Below are 21,430 nucleotides of genomic sequence, written 5' to 3' on the forward strand. Positions count from 1 at the left end.
ATGCCATGGATATGAACCTGCCAAGTCGTGGACATGTAGTATTAGCCTACCTAATTGAGTTGTGAACAAGGGGAAAAATAGCAGAGGAAACATCTCACATGGCATGTCCCCATGTGAAATTCACCGGTAGAAAATCTATTCGCTGTCTCGTAGCACCTCATATGGACCGGGTTTACCGTTGGTCACTGCACGCAGCTGTCTGCTTTCAAAGCGACGCCCCAACTGTCGATCGACACATCCACAGACAGCATGACATCTATGGGCATTTTCTAGTCTGTATTTAGGCCTATTTAATGTGTGTATTATAAACGTGCATTATCAGTCTATAAGGCCAGCAGTCTTAGAAATGCACACCTCTGCTCATTTGCTGACGAACCGCATGAAAAAGAAATGGCATGCAACAACAGAAACGAAGCTGTCCATCAGTATGACACTTGGCTGTATGCTTGTCTGTATGCCGAATGGCTGAGAAAATCAATCATTGTCTTTCTATTAGTACAGCTGCATGTGGGACTCGAGCAGATGATTCTGCAACTGGCTTAAATGTTGGCGTAATTCCTTGCAGAGTCGGAGCGCACAAGCGATTATAGCCTACAGATATACTGGAAAGGTCCGTGAGTGATTTGGGTATTTCCAAATGTAATAATTTACCCTAAATATAACATTTGAAGCGTCGGTTACTTCCTTACAAAACATGCGTGACTATGGATAGGCCAGGTAGGCCTACTAATTATTTTCCACCATTACCAAACAAACAACAATCACGTTTTTCGTTGCGAACTGGATTAATGTTAAAGTGGCTATCATGACATGTGACCTCCGTTTTTTCCCCCCTACCAATTTCGGGTCGTTCTTCCAGCTACCTTCTGAGGTCGCGCTTTCCGCGTTTGTTCTTTTGTTTAGGGCGTACACATGGGTAAAACTTTGCATGGAGCTGCGCATGTTTACCGCCAAGTTCTTTTTCTATAAATACCAAACCTTGCGGTGAACTTGGCGTGCGCAGTCTTTTGTGCGTACGCACCCGTTATAAATAAGGCCCCCTGTCTTTCGTCTATTCTTTCCCAACACCACCAATTGACTTGCATTGGCTTTCCCCCCAATGTTTTACCCCATAAAAGGGCGTAACGCACATAAAAACACGTGCCGCCGTTCATGAGTATACATGATGTGTATTGTAATTGTGAGGTCAATTACTGCATCTTTGATATGTCCCACAGGAATCGGGAACGGAGCTCAGTGATGCGGAGTACACCTCGGACATGGAGCGCTTCTCCATCCTGGAACTGGGGCCTGGCCGAGCCTCCTCCATGCCCCGACTCAACGCAGAATATCAGGTACTTCTCCTCCCTCCACCCCCTCTGGTTGCTCACAAGCAATCAGCAGTGTACTACTGTATCAGTATCAGTGTATCAGTGCCCTACACCTTCATCCATGGCTCGAGTGCCCTTGAGCAAGGCACATCAACCCACATCGCTCCAGGGGCTGTAACTAGTACCCTGTATCTAAATAACGGCAAGTCGCTTTGGATAAAAGCATCAGCTAAGTGTAATGTAATGTAAAAACATGTATCAAACTGCATGTGCAGAGACACAAAGAAATGATAGCAATAATGTGTTAATTTCGCTGGTTTAATTTCAGACTTTCCAAAAACCTGTAGATCTACTACTATTGTCAAGTTCTGAAAAAGAATAGAGATTGCCAACGTTACGTAATCACCATCAACAACCGCAAAGCATTTTGGGTTTGCAGTCATTACTACAGTAACTATATCGAGTTACAACGAGCGCGGCAATCTACTCAACTAGAAGAATTTGAGACGAGATTTATATACGTGACGAGAAAATAAGAATAAACGGAAGACCAAAATGCCATCTAGTTGTTGTGTTGTCGGCTGTAACTACCGGGCCCATAGACGTGATGGCGAAAATGTAACCCACGCCATTTCTTTACATCGTATACCTGCGTGGAAAACATTCAGTTCGCCTCGGGTGTCAGACATTACGGAGACGGATTACAAGACAAGCTGTACTGCTTCAAATGGTTTATATGTCAGATCATATATATTGAACAATACTCCCTTTCAACTTAATTTTATATTTTATGTAAGATAGGAGGCTCATGTCTGACTTGGAGGTAGTGGTTAGTTGTCCAGCTAGCACGCTAACGTTCGCCAAGCTTACGTGTAGTTATTATGTATGTTAGATGTTCAAATTCACCAGGTTATTTATTTGGTACGGTCTCCTTTCCATTTAAATGCTGGTTAAGCAAGTGTATGAACATATGAACAACTGTCTGCCAAGAGTTGCACTAGCAGATCTTTACATTTTGTATGCATCACGTCAAGTCTGCACCAAGCACAAACTGCACACTCCCTGAAGTTGTAAGCACTCCTGGTATGGCACATGATCGTTTTACATCCATGCAAGATCCTTTGCACTCTCGCTCACTCCCCCTTTTTTCGTCAATCTAGTGTACCAAAACATCGGAGAAGCAACCTTATAACTTCAGATCAAGCATGTATTTTACCAACATCAGTGTAGCAGCCCATTCACAGCCTTCAGATCTAATGCCTTTAGCACCGTTAATATCCTCCATTTTTTATAATGAAACCTAGACCTAGGACAGGCTCTAGTTGGCAAAATTACGATTGGGGATGGGTCAGGAGAGTGTCTACCGACCGTTTTTGATTTAAAAAAGAGCAACTAGTATAATAACTAAAAGTAACATACGTAGATTTAAACAGAGCGTTATACTGTTTTTCTATTGCCGTAGAAGCCTTTCTGCCCCCCCTTGTCGCTGTGCGCAGGCGCACTGTTGGTAAACATGAAATCTATGTATCTGTAGTTGCGCCCCTGTATGTAAGAAATAATATGTTAAATTCACTAACCGCTACGCAATGACTTGCTCGCGCCAGGAGAGGGCAAGATGGCGCTGCCGATGGCGTTGCCATGGTTGCCACCTATTTGATGACGTATCTTGGCAATCTCTATTGCATTGAATTGAGTTAATAATGTAAATTAACCCATTGATGCTGGATGCTGCATATACGCAACATTGATCCAGGCACCTGAAGCTGCATGGACGCAGCATTCAGGCCCATGAGACAGAATGTCAGAATGTCTTAGAGAGAATGGACTTTTTATAAAAATGAGGGGAAAAAACACAGGTTAATAGTTAACTCCATGAATTGGTTAGTAACAGTACTCATTTTTAAGACCAATACATCATTTTAACTTTCCCTGTCAAGATCAAATTAGAATTTTGCAATATTAACGGACAAATAATGTTTGCCGTTTGCAATATGCGGGTGTGGGGGTCACAAAAATATTCTTAGGTGCAAGAGAGTGTCTAGGCGTCTCTGTAAATTTAGGTCAGCATGATCTGGAGAAGCTAATACATGCCTTCATTTCTAGTAAGGTTGATTACTGTAACAGTCTTTCTCTGCCCAAAAAGACAATCAAACAGCTTCAACTTATACAAAATGCAGCAGCAAGGGTTCTTACAAAAACAAGGAAGTACGACCACATTACTCCAGTTTTGAGATCGCTGCGTTGGCTTCCTGTAAGAATTGATTTTAATGCAATGCTTCTTGTGTTTAAATCATTTAATGGAATGGGACTCACATGTCTACTGGATATGTTTCAGCTGTATGTATCAACCAGGTCACTAAGGTCAATGGAGAAGAATTTGCTGGTGATTCCAAAAGTCAAAACAAAGTTGTGGAGAGGCAGCCTTTAGCTTCTATGCTGCAAAGCTTTGGAACCAGCTTCCAGATGATGTAAAAATGCACCCTCAATTGATAGCTTTAAAGGGACACTGTGTGAGATTTTTAGTTGTTTATTTCCAGAATTCATGATGTCCATTACCTTTAATTACGTTACCTTTTTCATGAATACTTACCACCACCATCAAATGCTAAGTATACATTATGACTGGGAAAATTGCACTTTTCATACATGAAAAGGGGGATCTTCTCCATGGTCCGCCATTTTGAATTTCCAAAAATAGTCATTTTTAGCTGCAAAAATGACTCTACTTGGACCATACTAGAAAATATTTGAGTAACACTTTACTTAAAGCCAACATTATAAGCACATTTATAACAAATTATAACGCACATTATAATTACTTACAACGTATTATGACTACACTCATAATGCTTCATGATGCTTTATATTAACAGTTATGAATAACTATGAATCTAGCTTATAATACTTTATAAATCCAAGGGTGTCATGAGTGCTCATGACTGGCTATACACTACAGGCTTACTGATGGGGCTAATAGTACATTATGAGTACCCAAACCACTCTATGCACAGACGTAGATGATAAACTGTCATAAGGGCTCATATGATGCTATAATGTTTCATGTGAGATCATACTGTAAGTCGTCAATGTGTGCTCGAAGTAAAGTGAAGTTCATATGGATGCATCTATAATGCACTGTATAATGCACATCTATAATGCATCATAATGTACTGTAAGCCCCATCAGGCAGCCTGTAGTTTATATCCTGTCATGAGCACTCATAATACCCTTGGATTTATAAAGTATTATAAGCTACATTCATGGTTATGCATTACTGTTAACATAAAACATCATGAAACATCATCGGTGTAGTCGTAATGCTTTGTAAGTAATTATAATGTGCATTATAATTTGTTATAAATGCGCTCATAATGCGCTATAGATATGGGCTTCATAGAAAGTGTTACCAATATTTGTTTATTAGTTAGAAGAGTTTCATGTTAACATCAAATTTGGCAATTGGCAGCCCAGTTTCAATGAGCAGCAGTTGCAGTACCCTTTTTGACCATTTCCTGCACAGTGTCCCTTTAATTCTAGTGTAAGGTAGCTAGTTGCCCCTGTCTAACTCCTCACAGTTATGTATGCATTAACGTGGCACTATGAGTGTATGATCTAAATGTATGGATGTCTGTAGGGGAGAGAGCAGCGTTTACCTCTGATCCTAGGGTCAATGCAAGCAATGTCTTTCAGCAGACGACCAGCTCAGGCGTTCGAGCTCTTTCTCCCAACTTGCTCCTCTCCAATGGTCAAGGAGTGCGTTGCAATATGCAACCTTGCCTCCTCCACTTGCACTTGTCTCCTCTTCCCGCCTCCTGGCCCCTCCTCCGTGGAGAAAACGATAAAGTTTCCCAGCTGTCAGCCTAGTCACAACAACTTTTGAGGGACTGTTTTTCATTCACCATTCCAATTGCAAATAAGAAAAAAGACTCTACAATTGAGCTTTTGCAAGATATTGAAATATAATGCTGTTGTCAGTGATGTCATCATGACATTTACTTCCTGGTACGAGGAGAGAAGCAAGTGGAGGAGGCAAGTTCGCATATTGCAACGCACTCGTAGTTTCAGGGTAAAAATCTCACATACAGTTCATAAAATCCAAAGGTTCCAAGTAGTTCTCAAGTGGTTGGAGCTAGCTCCTTAGCCCACCGTTGAACCGGTCAAAGATTCCCAAGCAAGTGACTCCACTGCTCCTTCAAGCACACGAGTCCCACTTCTCTTCAAGGAATTACATCTCAAACAAAGGTCAGTATAGTTTTCCCAAGGTCCAGCAAACTTCCAAGTTAAATGGTTCTGGTCGGCGTCCTGGCGAGCCGACCAAACGCCAGGCTTCTTGCCTGCAAGAACGCTTACCTGAAACCCCATGAACTCTGACCTTTTAAAAGGTTAGAGGTCAAGTGTCTCCCCCTTGTGTTGTGAACGTGAAAGTGGGCTGTGCTGGTCTGTGTCCTCACAGACCCTACCTAACTTACTAACACTAGACTCTAGACAAAGCTGTTCTCAGATGCTTTCCCCTAGCGTAATTATATGTCATTCTTATTTATATTTTTTACCATATGTTTTATGTGTTTAAATTTTCTTTGACTCTAATATCTTTCTTTCTTTTCTGTTTTCCTTTCTTTTTGCATTTGTTTTTTGTGAAGTACTGTCAGGATTAACACACGGGGAATTGAACCCGGGTTGCTTGAATGGCAGGCAAAGACTTAACCACTAGACCACGGTTAAGACTCAGATGCAGAGAGAGGCAGAGGCAAGGCAGGTTCAAGTTCAAAGTTTTTCTTGTTTACTTTTCAAAATGTGATTTACAAAGCTTGGCAGAGTTCAATATCAAAGTAACGCAAAAAATCCAGAGACAAACATAAAAGTCCTATAAAAATCCAGGAAAAAGTCAAAGCACAGAGGATCCTTCCAAGCAATTAGCAAATGTTCAAGCAAAGTCCAAAAATAAGAATTTCCAAGCACAAACAAAGTCAAGAGCACTTACAGAGTTGTGTGTTCACAAGGCTGGCAAAACCAAGACTGAGCAAGGGGCAAAAAACAGAGGAAATTTTCTTCTTGGAGCAGGCGTCACTCTTAATTATTAAATCTCTGAGGGTGCTGGCCCAAATTTCAAATTCAATGTTTCAAGAAGGAGGCCGCACCTTGCATAGTAGTGTTTTTATTGCACAGACGCGTTTCGGCGTGTGCCTTCTTCAGTGTGCAACAAGAGTAACAAAAAAAACAATCCTAAATACCCACACCCATCACCACACCCTACTGTTGCCAACCAATGACAGTGGTGTATTCAGTCCACCTGTCAAGGTAATCCATTGGTTGGAGACATTCACTGTATACAATTCAGTGCATTACATAGTATACTGTACATATTTACAGTTGTGTAATGCAACAATACATTCATGACAACATCACATTAATAAAAAACAGGACAGTTGTAGGTCTTCATTCATGCCATTTGGAATGCAGGTATTTAAACTAAAAATATACCAAGCCTCTCGCTGTAAGAGATGGTTATCTCTATCTCCCCCTCGTGGAGATAGATTAACCACCTCTAAACCCATAAATTTGAGCATGTTTGCATCATGACCCGCAGAATGAAAATGTCTCGCCACAGATGATTTGTCATCATTTCTTCTAATTGAGCTCTTGTGTTCAAAGATTCTGGTTTTTAGTTGTCTTTTCGTTTTACCAACATAGAGTAATCCACAAGGACAGGTCAATAAATAAACAACAAAGGTAGATAAACAAGTAATTCTACCCTTGACTGTGTATGTCTTTCCTGTCTTGGGGTGCGTAAATTCTTTATCTGTGAGCATGAAGTTGCATGCTGCACAGCTGAAGCATTTGAAATTTCCTTGTGGAATCGAGAAAGGAAAAGACGGTCGAGTAGATGCAGGTAGGTGTGACCGTACCAATTTGTCGCGCAGGCTTGGTGCTCTTTTGTAGCAACTGCGCGGTGGGTCCTGAAAAGCAGTGCCAATATTTGGGTCACTTTGTAAAATGTGCCAGTGGCGTTGTACAATACTTTTCATGTCATTGGAAATATGGCCATATGTTGACACTAAGGTGACAGGTGAAGTGTTTTTAGAACTCTTCCGACCGCTATTACTGGTAAGCAAATCAGAGCGCTGAATATTACGCACGCGCTCTAGGCAGCTATCCACTAGGGCGCCCGCATATTCTCTGTCGCGGAATCTTTCACATAGTTCACCCGCTTGTTGCTCGAACGCCGCGTCATTGTTACAGATCCTACGCACTCTCAACAGTTGGCTGTGGGGCAAACTGCGCTTCAGAGAGGGTGGATGGTAACTTTGATAGTGTAAAAACGTGTTACGATCCGTATCTTTGCGGTAAATCTCAGTGTGTATGGCGTTGTCTACCTTTTTCACCAGAACATCCAGAAATGGCATGGATTTCTCATCATAACTCAACGTAAATTTGATCGAAGGGAGTCTGGAATTAACGTAGTCATTAAAGGCCAAAAGTTCTTCTTTTGGACCAGTCCACAAAAAGAAGAGGTCATCAATAAATCTATAGTAACTCTTCAGGTGTTGTTTAAAGCGATTATCATTATAGATGAAATCATGCTCAAATTTCCCCATAAACAGATTTGCATAATTGGGTGCCATGGGAGAGCCCATCGCGGTACCCTGGGTTTGCAAAAAAAACGATTCTGGAACATAAAATAATTCTTTTTAAGGACCTCGTTCGCCAGAGATAGTAAGAAGTCAGCATGTGGCACTTGATTTGTCTGTAGATAATATTCCAGAGCTGCCAACCCCGCATCATGTGGAATGTTTGTGTATAAGCTTGTCACATCCATTGAACACAGTAAATTAGTTTCATTAACCTCTCCTATACCTGACAATTTCACCAGAAAGTCAGTGGTATCTTTTAGGAATGAAGGTAGGCTATGCACTAAATCTTTTATGTGATGGTCCACAAATTGTAGGGTATTTAGGATTGTTTTTTTTGTTACTCTTGTTGCACACTGAAGAAGGCACACGCCGAAACGCGTCTGTGCAATAAAAACACTACTATGCAAGGTGCGGTCTCCTTCTTGAAACAAAAAACAGAGGAAGCATATAAGCAGTAGTCAGTCAAACACGAAACAGTGAGGTTACTAATTACATGAGTACCTGACTAGGTCAAATCAACAAGGATACAAGGCACATGGCAGAATGACTCAGCAAAACAAAAAACACAAATGAGGACATCTAGTGGCCAAAAAAGTTCAAAACAGTCAAAACCTCACAGGACCCCCCCCCTCTAGGGACGTCTCCCGACGTTCCCACAGGGGCGATCAGGGTGAGTGTGGTGGAATGCAGCAGTGAGCTCGCCGTCCAGGATGTCCCGGGCCGGCACCCAGGATCGCTCCTCAGGTCCGTACCCCTCCCAGTATGCCAGGTACTGGTACTTCCAACGCGGCGGGAGTCGAGCAGGCGCCGGACAGTGTACGCTAGCCCACCATCGATGATCCGAGGGGCCGGAGGGTCCTTGATGGGCGGGGCAAGCGGGCTGGTGACAACTGGGCGTAGACGTGACACATGGAAAGTGGGGTTGATGCGCATGGTCCGGGGGAGCTGCAGACGATAGGCGACCGGATTGACCTTTCGCACGACTTTGAAAGGCCCCACAAATCGTGGAGCGAGCTTGCGGGATTCCACACGCAGAGGGAGGTCACGAGCCGAGAGCCAGACTCGTCCTGGACGTAAGGAAGGTGCAAGTCTGCGGCAGCGGTTGGCCTGGCGGCGGTACTGGCGTGATGACTTTTGCAGGGCCGACCGGACCTTTCGCCACGCGCGTCTGCACCTTCGGACAAACCTCTGGGCGGAGGGAACAGCCACCTCAGGCTCCTGGCTCGGGAACAGTGGGGGCTGGAACCCAAACTGGCACTCGAACGGACTCAAGTCTGTAGATGAACAACAGAGAGTGTTATGTGCGTATTCGGCCTGCACCTCTTTCACCGAAGTGGGTTGTGGCCACTCACGTACGGCGTCTACCTTCGTGGGGTCCATTTGTAGACTGCCATTCTCCAGTACAAAGCCCAGGAAGGATATCTTGGAGGCATGGAAGTTGCACTTCTCTGGCTTGACAGAGAGGCTGTTCTCCAGAAGGCACTGAAGAACCGATCTGACGTGATGGACATGCTCATGGAGTGACCTGGAAAATATTAAAATATCATCTAAATAAACAAAAACATAACGGTTGAGCATGTCCCGGAGGACATCATTGATCAGTGCCTGGAAGACAGCTGGTGCATTTGTTAGCCCGAACGGCATGACCAGATACTGGTAATGCCCAGTTGAAGTGTTGAAGGCAGTCTTCCACTCATCTCCATCACGTATCCGGACCAGGTGGTATGCGTTGTGGAGGTCCAGCTTAGTGAAGATGGTCGCCCCCTGGAGCAGCTCAAAAGCAGAGGACATTAGTGGCAAGGGATATCGATTTCTGACAGTCATTTTGTTTAAACCTCGATAGTCAATGCAGGGCCTGAGACCGCCATCTTTTTTACAGACAAAAAAAAGCCAGCTCCTGCCGGAGAGGTCGACGGTCTGATGAGCCCGGCCTCAAGCGACTCCTTGATGTATGTTTCCATGGCATGGGTCTCAGCCGGCGACAGAGAGAAGATACGGCCACGTGGAGGACATGTTCCTGGCAAGAAATCAACAGCACAATCATAAGGTCTGTGGGGAGGCAGTGAAGTTGCTCTGGTTTTGTTAAATACTTCACTTAAGTCGTGGTACTCGGAAGGCACTTGGGATAGCTCAAGAGGGCTTGGAGACTTGGAGACAGGCGACTCGGACTTGGAGAGGAGGCAGGAGGATTTACAACCAGGGCCCCACTCCACGATTCTTCCAGTTGACCAGTTGATGTGGGGGCTATGATGTGATAGCCAGGGGCAACCTAAAACGACAGGGAACTCGGGAGAGGACACTAGGTAAAACTGGATGGTTTCATGATGATTATCATTAGTAGTCATTTTGATAGGAGAAGTAAAGTGGGTCACAGTACCTTTTCCTAGAGGTCTTCCATCCAGAGCAGTCACAGAAAGAGGGGACTTGAGATTCAATAGTGGGAGGCGAAGTCTGCTAGCCAGAGAGGAGTCGATGAAATTTCCAGCAGCTCCAGAGTCCACCATGGCCAGGAGAGTGTGATGGTCTTGCCCCCTGGTGATGGTGATTGGAAGTTGCCTGCAAGCAGACGACGCATGAGGAGTGAGTGTTGCCCCGGTCACAGTTCTCCTCCTCCTGGACGGGGCTTGACTTTTCCCGCAAGCTGTGGGCAAGTCGAACGGAAGTGGTCCTGCCTCCCACAGTATAGGCAAAGACGCTCTTTCATCCGACGGTCTCTCTCGGCCTGAGAAAGACGGGATCCTCCAAGCTGCATTGGCTCCTCAGGGTCAGGGAGTGGTTGCAAGAACCCTTGTAGACAGGTCATCAGCTGGGAAAATTAGGCCTTTCGTCCTACCGCACTTTTCTCTGTGGATTACTGACCAGAAGGCCTATTGGAAGAAATTAAAACATGGGGCCACGTGAATTTTTGCTCAGAATTCAATATGGCCGCCATTTTCCAAAATGACTTGTTTTCATGCATTATTACATTGTACTATAAGGTGATATCCTTACATACATGTTAACAAAGGTTGACTAAACTAAAACAAATGAAAATAAAGTTGGACACCTTGCAATATCCAAAGGAAAGTGCTGAAAATAATGATTGAAATGCACATAGAGAGTCTATGGCAGGGAAAATTAGGCCTATTGTCCTGTCAGGGTTTTCACAGTGGATTACAGACCCGAAGGCCTATTGAAAAAGATTAAAACTTGGGGCCATCTAAAAGGTGCTCCAAAATTCAAAATGTTTTTCAGAATGGCAGACTTGCATACATTTTTCTCAATACTGTAAAGCCATAATTATCAATAAAGATGACCAATTTTTCAGTTAAATTCTGTCCTATCTCCTTACAGAAGTGAGTATAAAGGTTGTCTAGAAAAAGGCATGTTCTAGACATATATATATCTTGCCACTTTGAAATATCCAAAGGAATTGTGTCAAATGAATTGAATATCACAAACACAGTGGACTGCTGAAAAAGGCACACTGTCCTGCCAAATTGTGTGTGTGTGTGTGTGTGTGTGTGTGTGTGTGCGTGTGCGTGTGCGCGCGTGGGCTGCAGGCTGCAGATTGCGAGACTGCAGAAAGGGCACGCAAAAACACTGGCAAAATGTTGCTCTGTTTCAACTATAATAGGTAGCATAAAATAAAGAGACGAAGATGTTTTGTTTATCCTTGAATGATGTTTCATTTTTTGTAACAACAATACTGGCATAAGTAAGTGTGTAAGCATTTTAAAATCTGCCAGCCTGTCAATAGCCTATTCCAAAATATTTGGATCTTGTACCTTAATGCTTGTCTCTTGGGTCCAAATAAAAGTAATCAAATGTGTGTGTGTCTGCGTGCGTGAACGTTTGTGTGTGGGTGTGGGTGTGTGTGTGTTGGGGGCGGGGGGAGGGGGTGACACTGTAGAGTAGAGAGAGAGAGATGTGTGGGGTATGTTGGAGGGGGGGGGGTTGACCTGCCAAACTTTTGACATTGGATGGGGGGTGGGGGTCGTCGAGTATTTTGTGTGTGTGTGTGTGTGGGGGGGGGGGTGAGTCAGGGGGGGGGGGGTGAGCGTAGGGGGGCAGATTAGGGGTGCGGGGGGCAGAGTAGCATGGGGGGATGAGGGGGTGGGACACTATCGAGCAGGGGAAAGATGAGCGGGGGATACACGCACGTGCACACACACGTCGCACACGCACCCTTGCTTTATTGCAAAAAAAAAATGTAGGCCTGAAAAACTTTTGATCAGTAATCCAATGTGGAAAGTTTGGCAAGTCAATAGCCTTTTTTTAGCAGTCAACTGTGTATGTGTAATTCAATCATTTTCTGACAACAATCCTTAGGATATTTCAAAGGGGCAATATATATATATTTACATCTTTCTGTTGCCAACCTTTGTACTCACGTCTGTAGATAGGAGATAGAACGGAATTTCACTGAAAAAAGGTAATCTTTTTTGATAATTATGGCCTTACAGTAGTCAGAAAAATGTGTAAAAGTCTGCCATTCTGAAAAAACAGAGAACATTTTCAATTTTGGAGCACATTTTAGAAGGCCCCAAGTTTTAATCTTTTTCAATAGGCCTTCGGGTCTGTAATCCACTGTGAAAACCCTGACAGGACAATAGGCCTAATTTTCCCAGCCATAGACTCTCAATGTGCATTTCAATCATTATTTTCAGCACTTTCCTTTGGATATTGCAAGGTGTCCAACTTTATTTTCATTTGTTTTAGTTTAGTCAACCTTTGTAAACATGTATGTAAGGAAATAGGACAGAATAGTGTTGAAAGTAGTTAATCTTTCATGAATATCACCTTATAGTACAATGTAATAATGCATGAAAACAAGTCATTTTGGAAATTGGCGGCCATATTGAATTCTGAGCAAAAATTCACGTGGCCCCATTTTTTAATTTCTTCCAATAGGCCTTCTGGTCAGTAATCCACAGAGAAAAGTGCGGTGGGAGGAAAGGCCTAATTTTCCCAGCTCATGACCTGTCTATTGGCTAGGAGAATCAAGGGTGGTTGACAGATGACTAGATGGCTGTCGCTCACGGCGTCTCTCCCTCAGACGGTTGTCCAGCCGGATGGTCTGGTCGATGAAATCCTCCAGATCTTGAGCTGGGTCTTTTGCTGCCAGTTGGCGAAAGACAGCCATTAAGGCCTCCATGTTCCATCCACTCTCTGCGGCGAGGGTCCGGAAGAGAACTGCATATTCAGCGACACTTGAGTTGCCTTGGCGTAGATGGAATAATCGGTTGGCTGCGTCTCTGCCCGCGACTGGATGATCGAACACCTTGCGCATCTCCTCCGTGAACCTTGCGAAGCTGGAGCAAGCTCTTCCCTGTTGCTCCCAGACGGAAGTGGCCCATGCACGGGCCTTGCCGGTCAGCAGGGTGATTATATGGGCAATGCGAGAGCTATCAGAGGGTAACGAGGTGGGTTGTAGCTCGAAGGTAAGCGAGCACTGATTCAAGGACCCCCGGCAGTCTCTCGGATTCCCATCATACCTTTCCGGTGCAGGGAGTCTGGGTTCAGCCTGTTGGGTTCTGCCGAGGGTGGAGTCTGTTGGGTTGTGGACGGCGAAGGCCATGCCAGGAGAGCAGAGACGTTCTGTTTAAGTTCTAGCAGGATCTGCTCATGCCGATTGTAAGCCGCCTCCTGTCCACGCAGGCGGTTTTCGTGACGAGACACAGTCGCATCGTGACTGAGCAAAGCGGCATACATCTGTTCAAGGCTTGTAGGTGGCTGGGTAGGAGTTTTCCCCCCAGTTGCTGTTGCGCTCATCTCTGCTGAGTCGTCTTCCATGGCTCAGTCTTGCTGTCTGGATTAACACACAGGGAATTGAACCCGGGTTGCTTGAATGGCAGGCAAAGACTTTACCACTAGACCACGGTTAAGACTCAGATGCAGAGAGAGGCAGAGACAAGGCAGGTTCAAGTTCAAAGTTTTTCTTGTTTACTTTTCAAAATGTGATTTACAAAGCTTGGCAGAGTTCAATATCAAAGTAACGCAAAAAATCCAGAGACAAACATAAAAGTCCCATAAAAATCCAGGAAAAAGTCAAAGCACAGAGGATCCTTCCAAGCAATTAGCAAATGTTCAAGCACAAACAAAGTCAAGAGCACTTACAGAGTTGTGTGTTCACAAGGCTGGCAAAACCAAGACTGAGCAAGGGGCAAAAAACAGAGGAAGCATATAAGCAGTAGTCAGTCAAACACGAAACAGGTGAGGGTACTAATTACATGAGTACCTGACTAGGTCAAATCAACAAGGATACAAGGCACATGGCAGAATGACTCAGCAAACAAAAAAACAAAAATGAGGACATCTAGTGGCCAAAAAAGTTCAAAACAGTCAAAACCTCACAAGCACAATGAGTTGAACCTGTGTATGAAATGCGCTATACAAATAAACTTGCCTTGCCTAGGCAGGGAAAAAGTAGACAGTTCAGACCAAACTCATGTTGAAACATTGATTGAAACTATGTGTCACGTAAACACTTCATCTTGTATACAGTGGCAGTACGCACCTGAAGAGAGGTTTTTTTACGGATGCATTTTCATGGACTGCTATATGCTGTATTTCAACTTATAAAACTGAAAATAGCTTTCAGTCAGCATAAGAATATTGCATTGAAGGAGAGTAAAGAAAACAAAAGATATAGTGCATGCATCTTCAGATTCTACAACTTGTGGTTGCCAAACGTTTTCTGCTTGGATTATGCGAAGATGAGTTGCACCTAAGAATATTTTTACGACACTCCATCTCCCCATTATCCTCTGTTAATCTTGCCAATTTTCAATTTGAAACAGCCTGTCATCGCAAGTGGTCACTCTACTGAAACAGCCTTACTGTCGGATGATAATGCTAGGGCTGGGAATCGATCCATATTTCCTGGATCGATTCAATTTCAATTCAGAAGGCCATGATTCAATTTGATCCACGATTCGATCCGATTCAATTAGATATCAATCTACCGTATTGTTGGATTGTCATTTTAACCAATTTATGCAAAGAATTCTAATATCTGTCAATTTGTACTATGAACTGCCAATAAAAACCTAATGCTCTGAAGCCCATACACACATGGAATAGCATAATAGAGAGAAGTTGGAAACTTGGTATGATAGAGAAAGGTGGGAATCAGTGTTAATTTCGTCAGCTTTTTTAAATTTAGTCTTAGTCTTAGTCACAATGACGAAAATCAATTTTAGTCTTAGTCAAATTTAGTCATTGCCTTCACAATTTAGTCTTAGTCTTCGTCTAAATGACGAAAATTAATTTTAGTCATAGTCAAATTTTAGTCATTTTAGTCAACATTTCACATTTTCGTCATTTTAGTCAAATTATTACACAAATTATTACTTGATAGCCTATTGCAGCAAATATTCACATTGTTACTATCTTATTTTCCACCAAAACCCAAATCAGTCCTGTAAAAGTAATTTCAGCAGCATAGAGCAAAGGAGCATTAGACACACACACTTCCAGGTGCAGGTTGCGCTCTCTCTCTCTGTCTCTCTCTCTCTCGTGCATTAGAAGCTGCTACGTATTATTTGCTTTTGAATTTGATCACGTAGGCTACGAGCTCTTCTTCACCTGACCGCGTGACTCATAGCCTGCAGATTGCAGGCAGTGGGAAGACCAGACATCCCAATGAAGTCCAAGAAGTTTCCCTGATATTTGATAGTGGCTCCCCGATGGCCGCGAGTCAGATAAAATATTCCTGATTTTAGACTTTGCAAGTTCGCGTTATTTCGATTGGCAATGCGGGACAGAGAAAGATAATGCCTCGTGCGTCATTCCTGGAATATACTTCAAATAGATTACGCGCACTTCGTAGGAAGCCCTGTAAAAGTCCTGGGGGAAAAGTAGGCCGTTGTTCTACAGTCGGTCCCCCTACAATGCACACCCTTTACCGAGGTAATGCCACGCAGTGGCTGCAGTGTACCCAAACAACCGCCGGGTGGCACTTGGGAGCGCTCGCTATACGCTTTACCACGTTGTAGCGCATGTTCAGGTCTCTCTCTCTCTCTCTCTCTCTCTCTCTCTCTCTCTCTCTCTCTCTCTCACACACACACACACACACTTTCTCTTGCATACACACAATACACATTCAAGCGCAAATGGGTAGGCAACATTTATTACATGGAATATTTTAGACGATGTTGACGGCATATTAATATACCGTAAAGTTCCATATAATAGTCGAGTTCCAATTAGCGGCGGGTTCCTTTTAAGGGCCGGGTGCACGAGGATATTTGACAGATAATGGCCGGTTCCAAATAAAAGCCCTGTCTAAATAATCATTAAATGAACCAAGGAAGAAGGCTTGACCAACGGCGCTGCATGTTTCCCCCCTTATATTGTTTTGTTTAGTTTTTAGGATGCGCCGCGTCTTTGGCCATCAACCGCTGCGTCAGTGAAGGAAATGTCGGAAATTTTGCAATGTAAAACTCGGGGAAGCAGCGGTGTTTCAGGGTAGCATGTGGTTTAACGCTGTAATACGGGTTAATGTGGGTAAAATCCACATTTAAAACGAGTAGCCAAGGCATGTGATGAGAGAAAATGACATTTGAGACAAGCATCCAACGAAATGAAATGTAATGTCAACATGCAGCCTCTCTGCACTCGGATTCTCCTCCCTTCGCACTAAACTGGCAAACATGTTCTCTCACAATGTTTTTAATGTTTTGTGCACTACATATGGACACATGGGACATTGTTGACATGTTGAAGTTAACTTTCTTCAATGTGCATGGCGGAGCACGCACTCGCACACACCCTGCACGCAATGCACTGCAGGGTCATTGCATCAACACACTTTAATCAGTCAATCTGCGAGGCGGAAGCGCACACCGTTTCAACTTTGACTTTGGGGAAGAGATTGTTTAGTGGGATGTTAATTTAAATGCTTTTCATTTTCATTTGCTAGCTTTACATTTTTTGTGTATGGTAGCCTATTAATATGTGGCATCTGTGTGCAGATGGAAACCGTTTTGTGTTAGGCTGTAGCCTACCTTAATTCGGCCGAGGCTACTTTTAGTTAACCGCAGCGTAAAGGTCTTTGCATGGACAAATGAAATGATGATTGAATAATAGCTGGCCAGTATTGCATGGAGTATTAAACCCAGTGTACGTTGGGGTTTGGGAGAGCAAGGAAGAGAGCGGCATCTGTGATTAACCGCTTCGAAATGTGTGCGTAAAACCTGCTGTTAACCAGTGTTGCCGCATTAAAAAAAAAGCTTTGTTTGATTTCGTGTTTGTATTTTACTTTGACGTTGCCTATAGTCCTCAGTTTATGGTTATTTTCTGTTGACCTCCTACACATTTTCGTTCTGTCATGTAGGGTATTGTAAATAAATCGACTGTATTTTGATCATTTTGATTTCGGACTTAATTTACCCCTTCAATCACCCCTCTCCAATTGCAAACTTTACCCTGGTAGAAGGATCATTCGCTAGCCTGCACGTACTCGTTAAGGACTTATTGTCTGACTGATTTTGGCTGCTGGGAATAAGGTATATTTTGATATATATAAAAAGGGCCTATCACCGTTTTGGCTGAATGCTGACACCACGGACCATGATGACCATTGCAGTCTTGCCGCGGGTCTTGAACAGTGCACACTCTTTCCGATTCAGATTGCTTTTTCTGAGAAGGCAACTGGCTACCGCAAGAGAGGGGAAAGGTGGCAATATTATCCTCAAGCGTGTTAGATAAATCGTGTTTAGCCTATCGCAGATGAGGTTTTTGAATATTTTGTAATGCATGGGACATTGACAAGGAAAGGTAGCTATGATATCCTCGTGAATAAGTCTTCGACTTTTCAAAATGCCTCCTCTCAACATTCAAGATATAAATTGGTTATTCTGGTTAGTCCAACGCTATCATGGCAGGAGAATCATTCGTAGGCACTACTCAGCAATTTTGTCTGTTGGTTTTTGTCTGCTACAAAGTAGGATAGATCAGACCTCCAGGTCTTCATAAAAACCATCTACCACCGCTGTGATAATTTGACTACGGACACCGCTGAACATTGAACAGTTGTTTAGACTACAGTAGGTCTGTTGACGATTGCAGTCATGCCAGTTGCCTTGAACTGCGCGCTCTCCTCCAGTTGATGCGTGACAGCCAGATGAGAAGCGCAAAGGTGGGGGCTATCCGCGGTCGCGGAGGACAGGTGTCAATATCACACACACACACACACACACACACACACGCACGCACACACGCACGCACGCACGCACGCACGCACGCACGCACGCACGCACGCACACACACACACACACACACACTCTGTTTGGAGAGGACGCATTTAAACTGTTACAGTTTAGGCAGTAGGCCACCCATCCCCCCGGACCCACGAAACCCACTGAAGATCCAAGCAATTGTAGTCTGTCAGTATTTTAGTGTGTGCCCAGGTAGTTGAATTCCTGGCATGGCCTGGTTATCTCAATCGTGCCGATGTTTGCCCTCAGGCTAGTGTGTTCATAAAGCGCACGTTCGATTTGCTGTAATAGGCTACGATCAGTAGGGCCTAAGCCTCAACTTGTCTGTCTTTTCTTTTCCTTCTTTCGATATTTTGTAAAATAGGCCCACGTTAAAGCCTAAATACGATAATAGGCCTAAATAAGGCTAATAAAGTAAGCTAAATAAGTCAGGCCTAAATAAAGATGTTTTAGCCTATGAACTCAGGCAATGCAGAAATTTGCGGAGGGATTTTGGATAGCCTATAGGCTACCGATGGCTTTATGAACTTCATGACTGGGCTACAAGATAGTCGGGTAAACAAGGATTTACTTGTAGACCACCAACATCTGATGCTGAAGTGGGGGAGGGTTGTTTTTTTTCACTTCAAATGTTCCCCGAGATACACACACACACACACACACACACACAGATACGCGCTAATCGCTCTCTCTCTCTCCGCCCCTCTCTTTCTCATTGTTGCTATACGTGCATCTGGATAGGCCTAGGCAGTGTGGCCACTCAGCACATTTTCATACAAATGCTGTGTTTTTTTTTTATGAAATCTTTATTCAGTTATTTGTGAACAGTCTCTGCTTTTCTCTTTCGATGTTGCGTCACCGTGGACAAGTGTCTGCTCGAAAACTTAATGCAAAGCGGCTAAAATTTTCAGAAGGTGTTGAACTTTTTGTCTGTGGGGGAGGGGGTGGGTTACAGCAGTGCAGTGCAGTGCACGGGACTGCACAGCCTTTTGTGACATGTCGTGGCGCGACAGGTTATCCAGCCTCCAAAGGAGTCATAGTTCCCCAGTCATATTTTTGGTTCGCATCTCCACCGAAGCAACTGAATTTGCAGTCCTAATCACATATGATTAGCCACACCTGGTGTAACAGATGTCTTGTCACGTGTGCAGTCAATCACATCCCCAGTTAACCGGAATCCCGTCGATCGCGCACAACAGTGCATTGAAAGGATGAAATGTTCACAAGCACCAATACAAAAAAAACGTCTTCAACCTAGGCCTATTAGTCCGTAGGCTATCCTGAGGATATCCGTTCCTGACTTGAATAGGCTAGTGCAGAAATAATTAACAGTCATCACTTATAAATTAGGAGCGGAATTGAGACGGTGAATGCAGGACAGAATACTAGGCTAATAAAAACAAAACAACGTCGACTGGCGGTCTTGTTTAGGGATCACGCTTGTGTTATTATCAAATGCCCAATGTTACGTGCAAGGCGCAATTGGCTGACTCTTTCCACTTGTAGCCTAAAACTGAGGGAGGGATCAACGTACAATGAGCTACACTGAAGCAGATTACTCTGCGTCGCAAAAAAACAGTGCACCAATAGGCCTAATACCCCCGTTTTCAACCTACTATTTACCAGATATATAGACTAGTAATAGTATTAGGTTGTGATACCTTGTTTTTTGTGGTAACGACAGTGTAGATCATAATAGCCTGCAATAGGGGAAGCGGCATGCGCCAGTTTTAAGGACAGAATGTCGCCAAATGTAAAATCACCTCTCTCATGCTGACACTACGGGGCACTTCATTAGGCTACAATGTTGTTCATGTCTGTTTGACTCACACTATACGAGTGGTTCAATTTGTGTTTTTGTGCTCATCGCAGAAATGAGACAGACAGCTTGCTTGATAGGGCTACACAAAGCAAGCGACATCGGTCCACTCAAAATGGTCCGAACTCCGCCGCTTGATTTCATGTCTCCTCAGTCTCTCCATAACGGTTTATTAGCCTACTCTGTTTGGCTATTTTCGTTATTCTTAGCCCTGGCATTAGAGATGAAGCAACTGTGATCAGTGAGGTTGTGGAAACGGTTGAATAGGCCTATGGTCCCAGTTTTGAAGACAGAATGTCCCCGCCAAATTTAAAATTCGATCTCTCTCATGCTGGCGTTACGGGGCACACTTAATTAGGCTACATTGGTGTTCCTGTCTGATTGATTCGGTTTTAATTGTCTTTACCGGTTCAAATTGTAGTAGGTATGCAAACTCTGTATCCTGAGGATACCCGTTCCTGGCTTGAATAGTGCCGAAATAAGTTAGGGACGGATTGGGAGACGGTGAATGCAAGACAGAAAAAAGTCGAGTTTAAATTCACATGGTGGTCTTGTTTAGGGCTCACACTTGTGTTATTATCAAATGCCCTATCAAATGCCCAATGCTAAATAAAACATGCAATTTGCTGACTGTATTTCTACTACTACTAAAACTGGGGGACGGACAAGCACGGAAGCACAGGCAGACGCTGCTCTATATACGGCTCTGGCAAAAGCGGTGCTATACTGCCCCCCGCATTCCGAATGGCCACAGGGTGTAATGATCACGGTACGCTGCCACGGCACGGCACGGTAATGAGCAGATTGAAGTTACACCATCTGTATGCAGACTGGACGACAAAAAGGACATTGAAAAACAATGGTTGAACACTAATGCTGTTTTGTTTGTCGGGATGTCGAGGGTCGATAAGCATCTCCAAGTTTAAGCAATGAGTTTTTAGAACTTGGGATGTCTGGGAGACGCTATTGTAATACGCATCGCATGGAAGTGATGTCGACTGCCTTGGGTCTTTTAGTGTTGCCCTCGACGGGAACAAGTTTCAATTCTCCGCACTTTAAACCCTGATCGCCCACACATTGATTCTTATCAAAACTACAGTAGCCGTGCCTCTGTTTAGACTACTTAAACAACGTATCCCTGTAGCGCGCGCATCCCTTAAACGTCTCCCGGTGTGTCTGATCTAAATAAATGCATGAATCCGATCTTCATGATTTGCTTGCAAACTGCCTATTCATACGGTTAAATAGCCAATATAGCAAACATTACAAAAGAACAGACAACGGACGTCGGCGTATGCGTTAGTGGAAAGGAGAAGAGGGGAAGCTCGAGGAGGTTTAAAATGACAGCATCAGAGGAAGATTGGCGAGAGTGACGGTAGCACTATTATCATGACTGCACAAACACACACGTCTTCGTTATGGACAAAAGGGTTGTTGAACATGTTTCAAAATTAACACTTGCCTCGC

The 21,430-nt window shown here is 43.8% G+C and overlaps 1 protein-coding gene across 2 annotated transcripts in view; it reads left to right on the top strand.

Moving 5' to 3' along the window:
• The window catches only part of cacna1bb (calcium channel, voltage-dependent, N type, alpha 1B subunit, b), a 400,044-nt gene that overhangs the window by 344,024 nt on the left and 34,590 nt on the right, over positions 1 to 21,430 (top strand). For both annotated transcript variants that reach the window (XM_063211051.1, XM_063211050.1), the window contains exon 47: positions 1,218 to 1,334. In XM_063211051.1, coding sequence (XP_063067121.1) covers positions 1,218 to 1,334 — 117 coding nt within the window. The remainder of the gene's footprint in view (positions 1 to 1,217; positions 1,335 to 21,430) is intronic.

This window comes from Engraulis encrasicolus, chromosome 11, assembly GCF_034702125.1.
Source record: "Engraulis encrasicolus isolate BLACKSEA-1 chromosome 11, IST_EnEncr_1.0, whole genome shotgun sequence".
Classification (NCBI taxonomy): domain Eukaryota; kingdom Metazoa; phylum Chordata; class Actinopteri; order Clupeiformes; family Engraulidae; genus Engraulis; species Engraulis encrasicolus.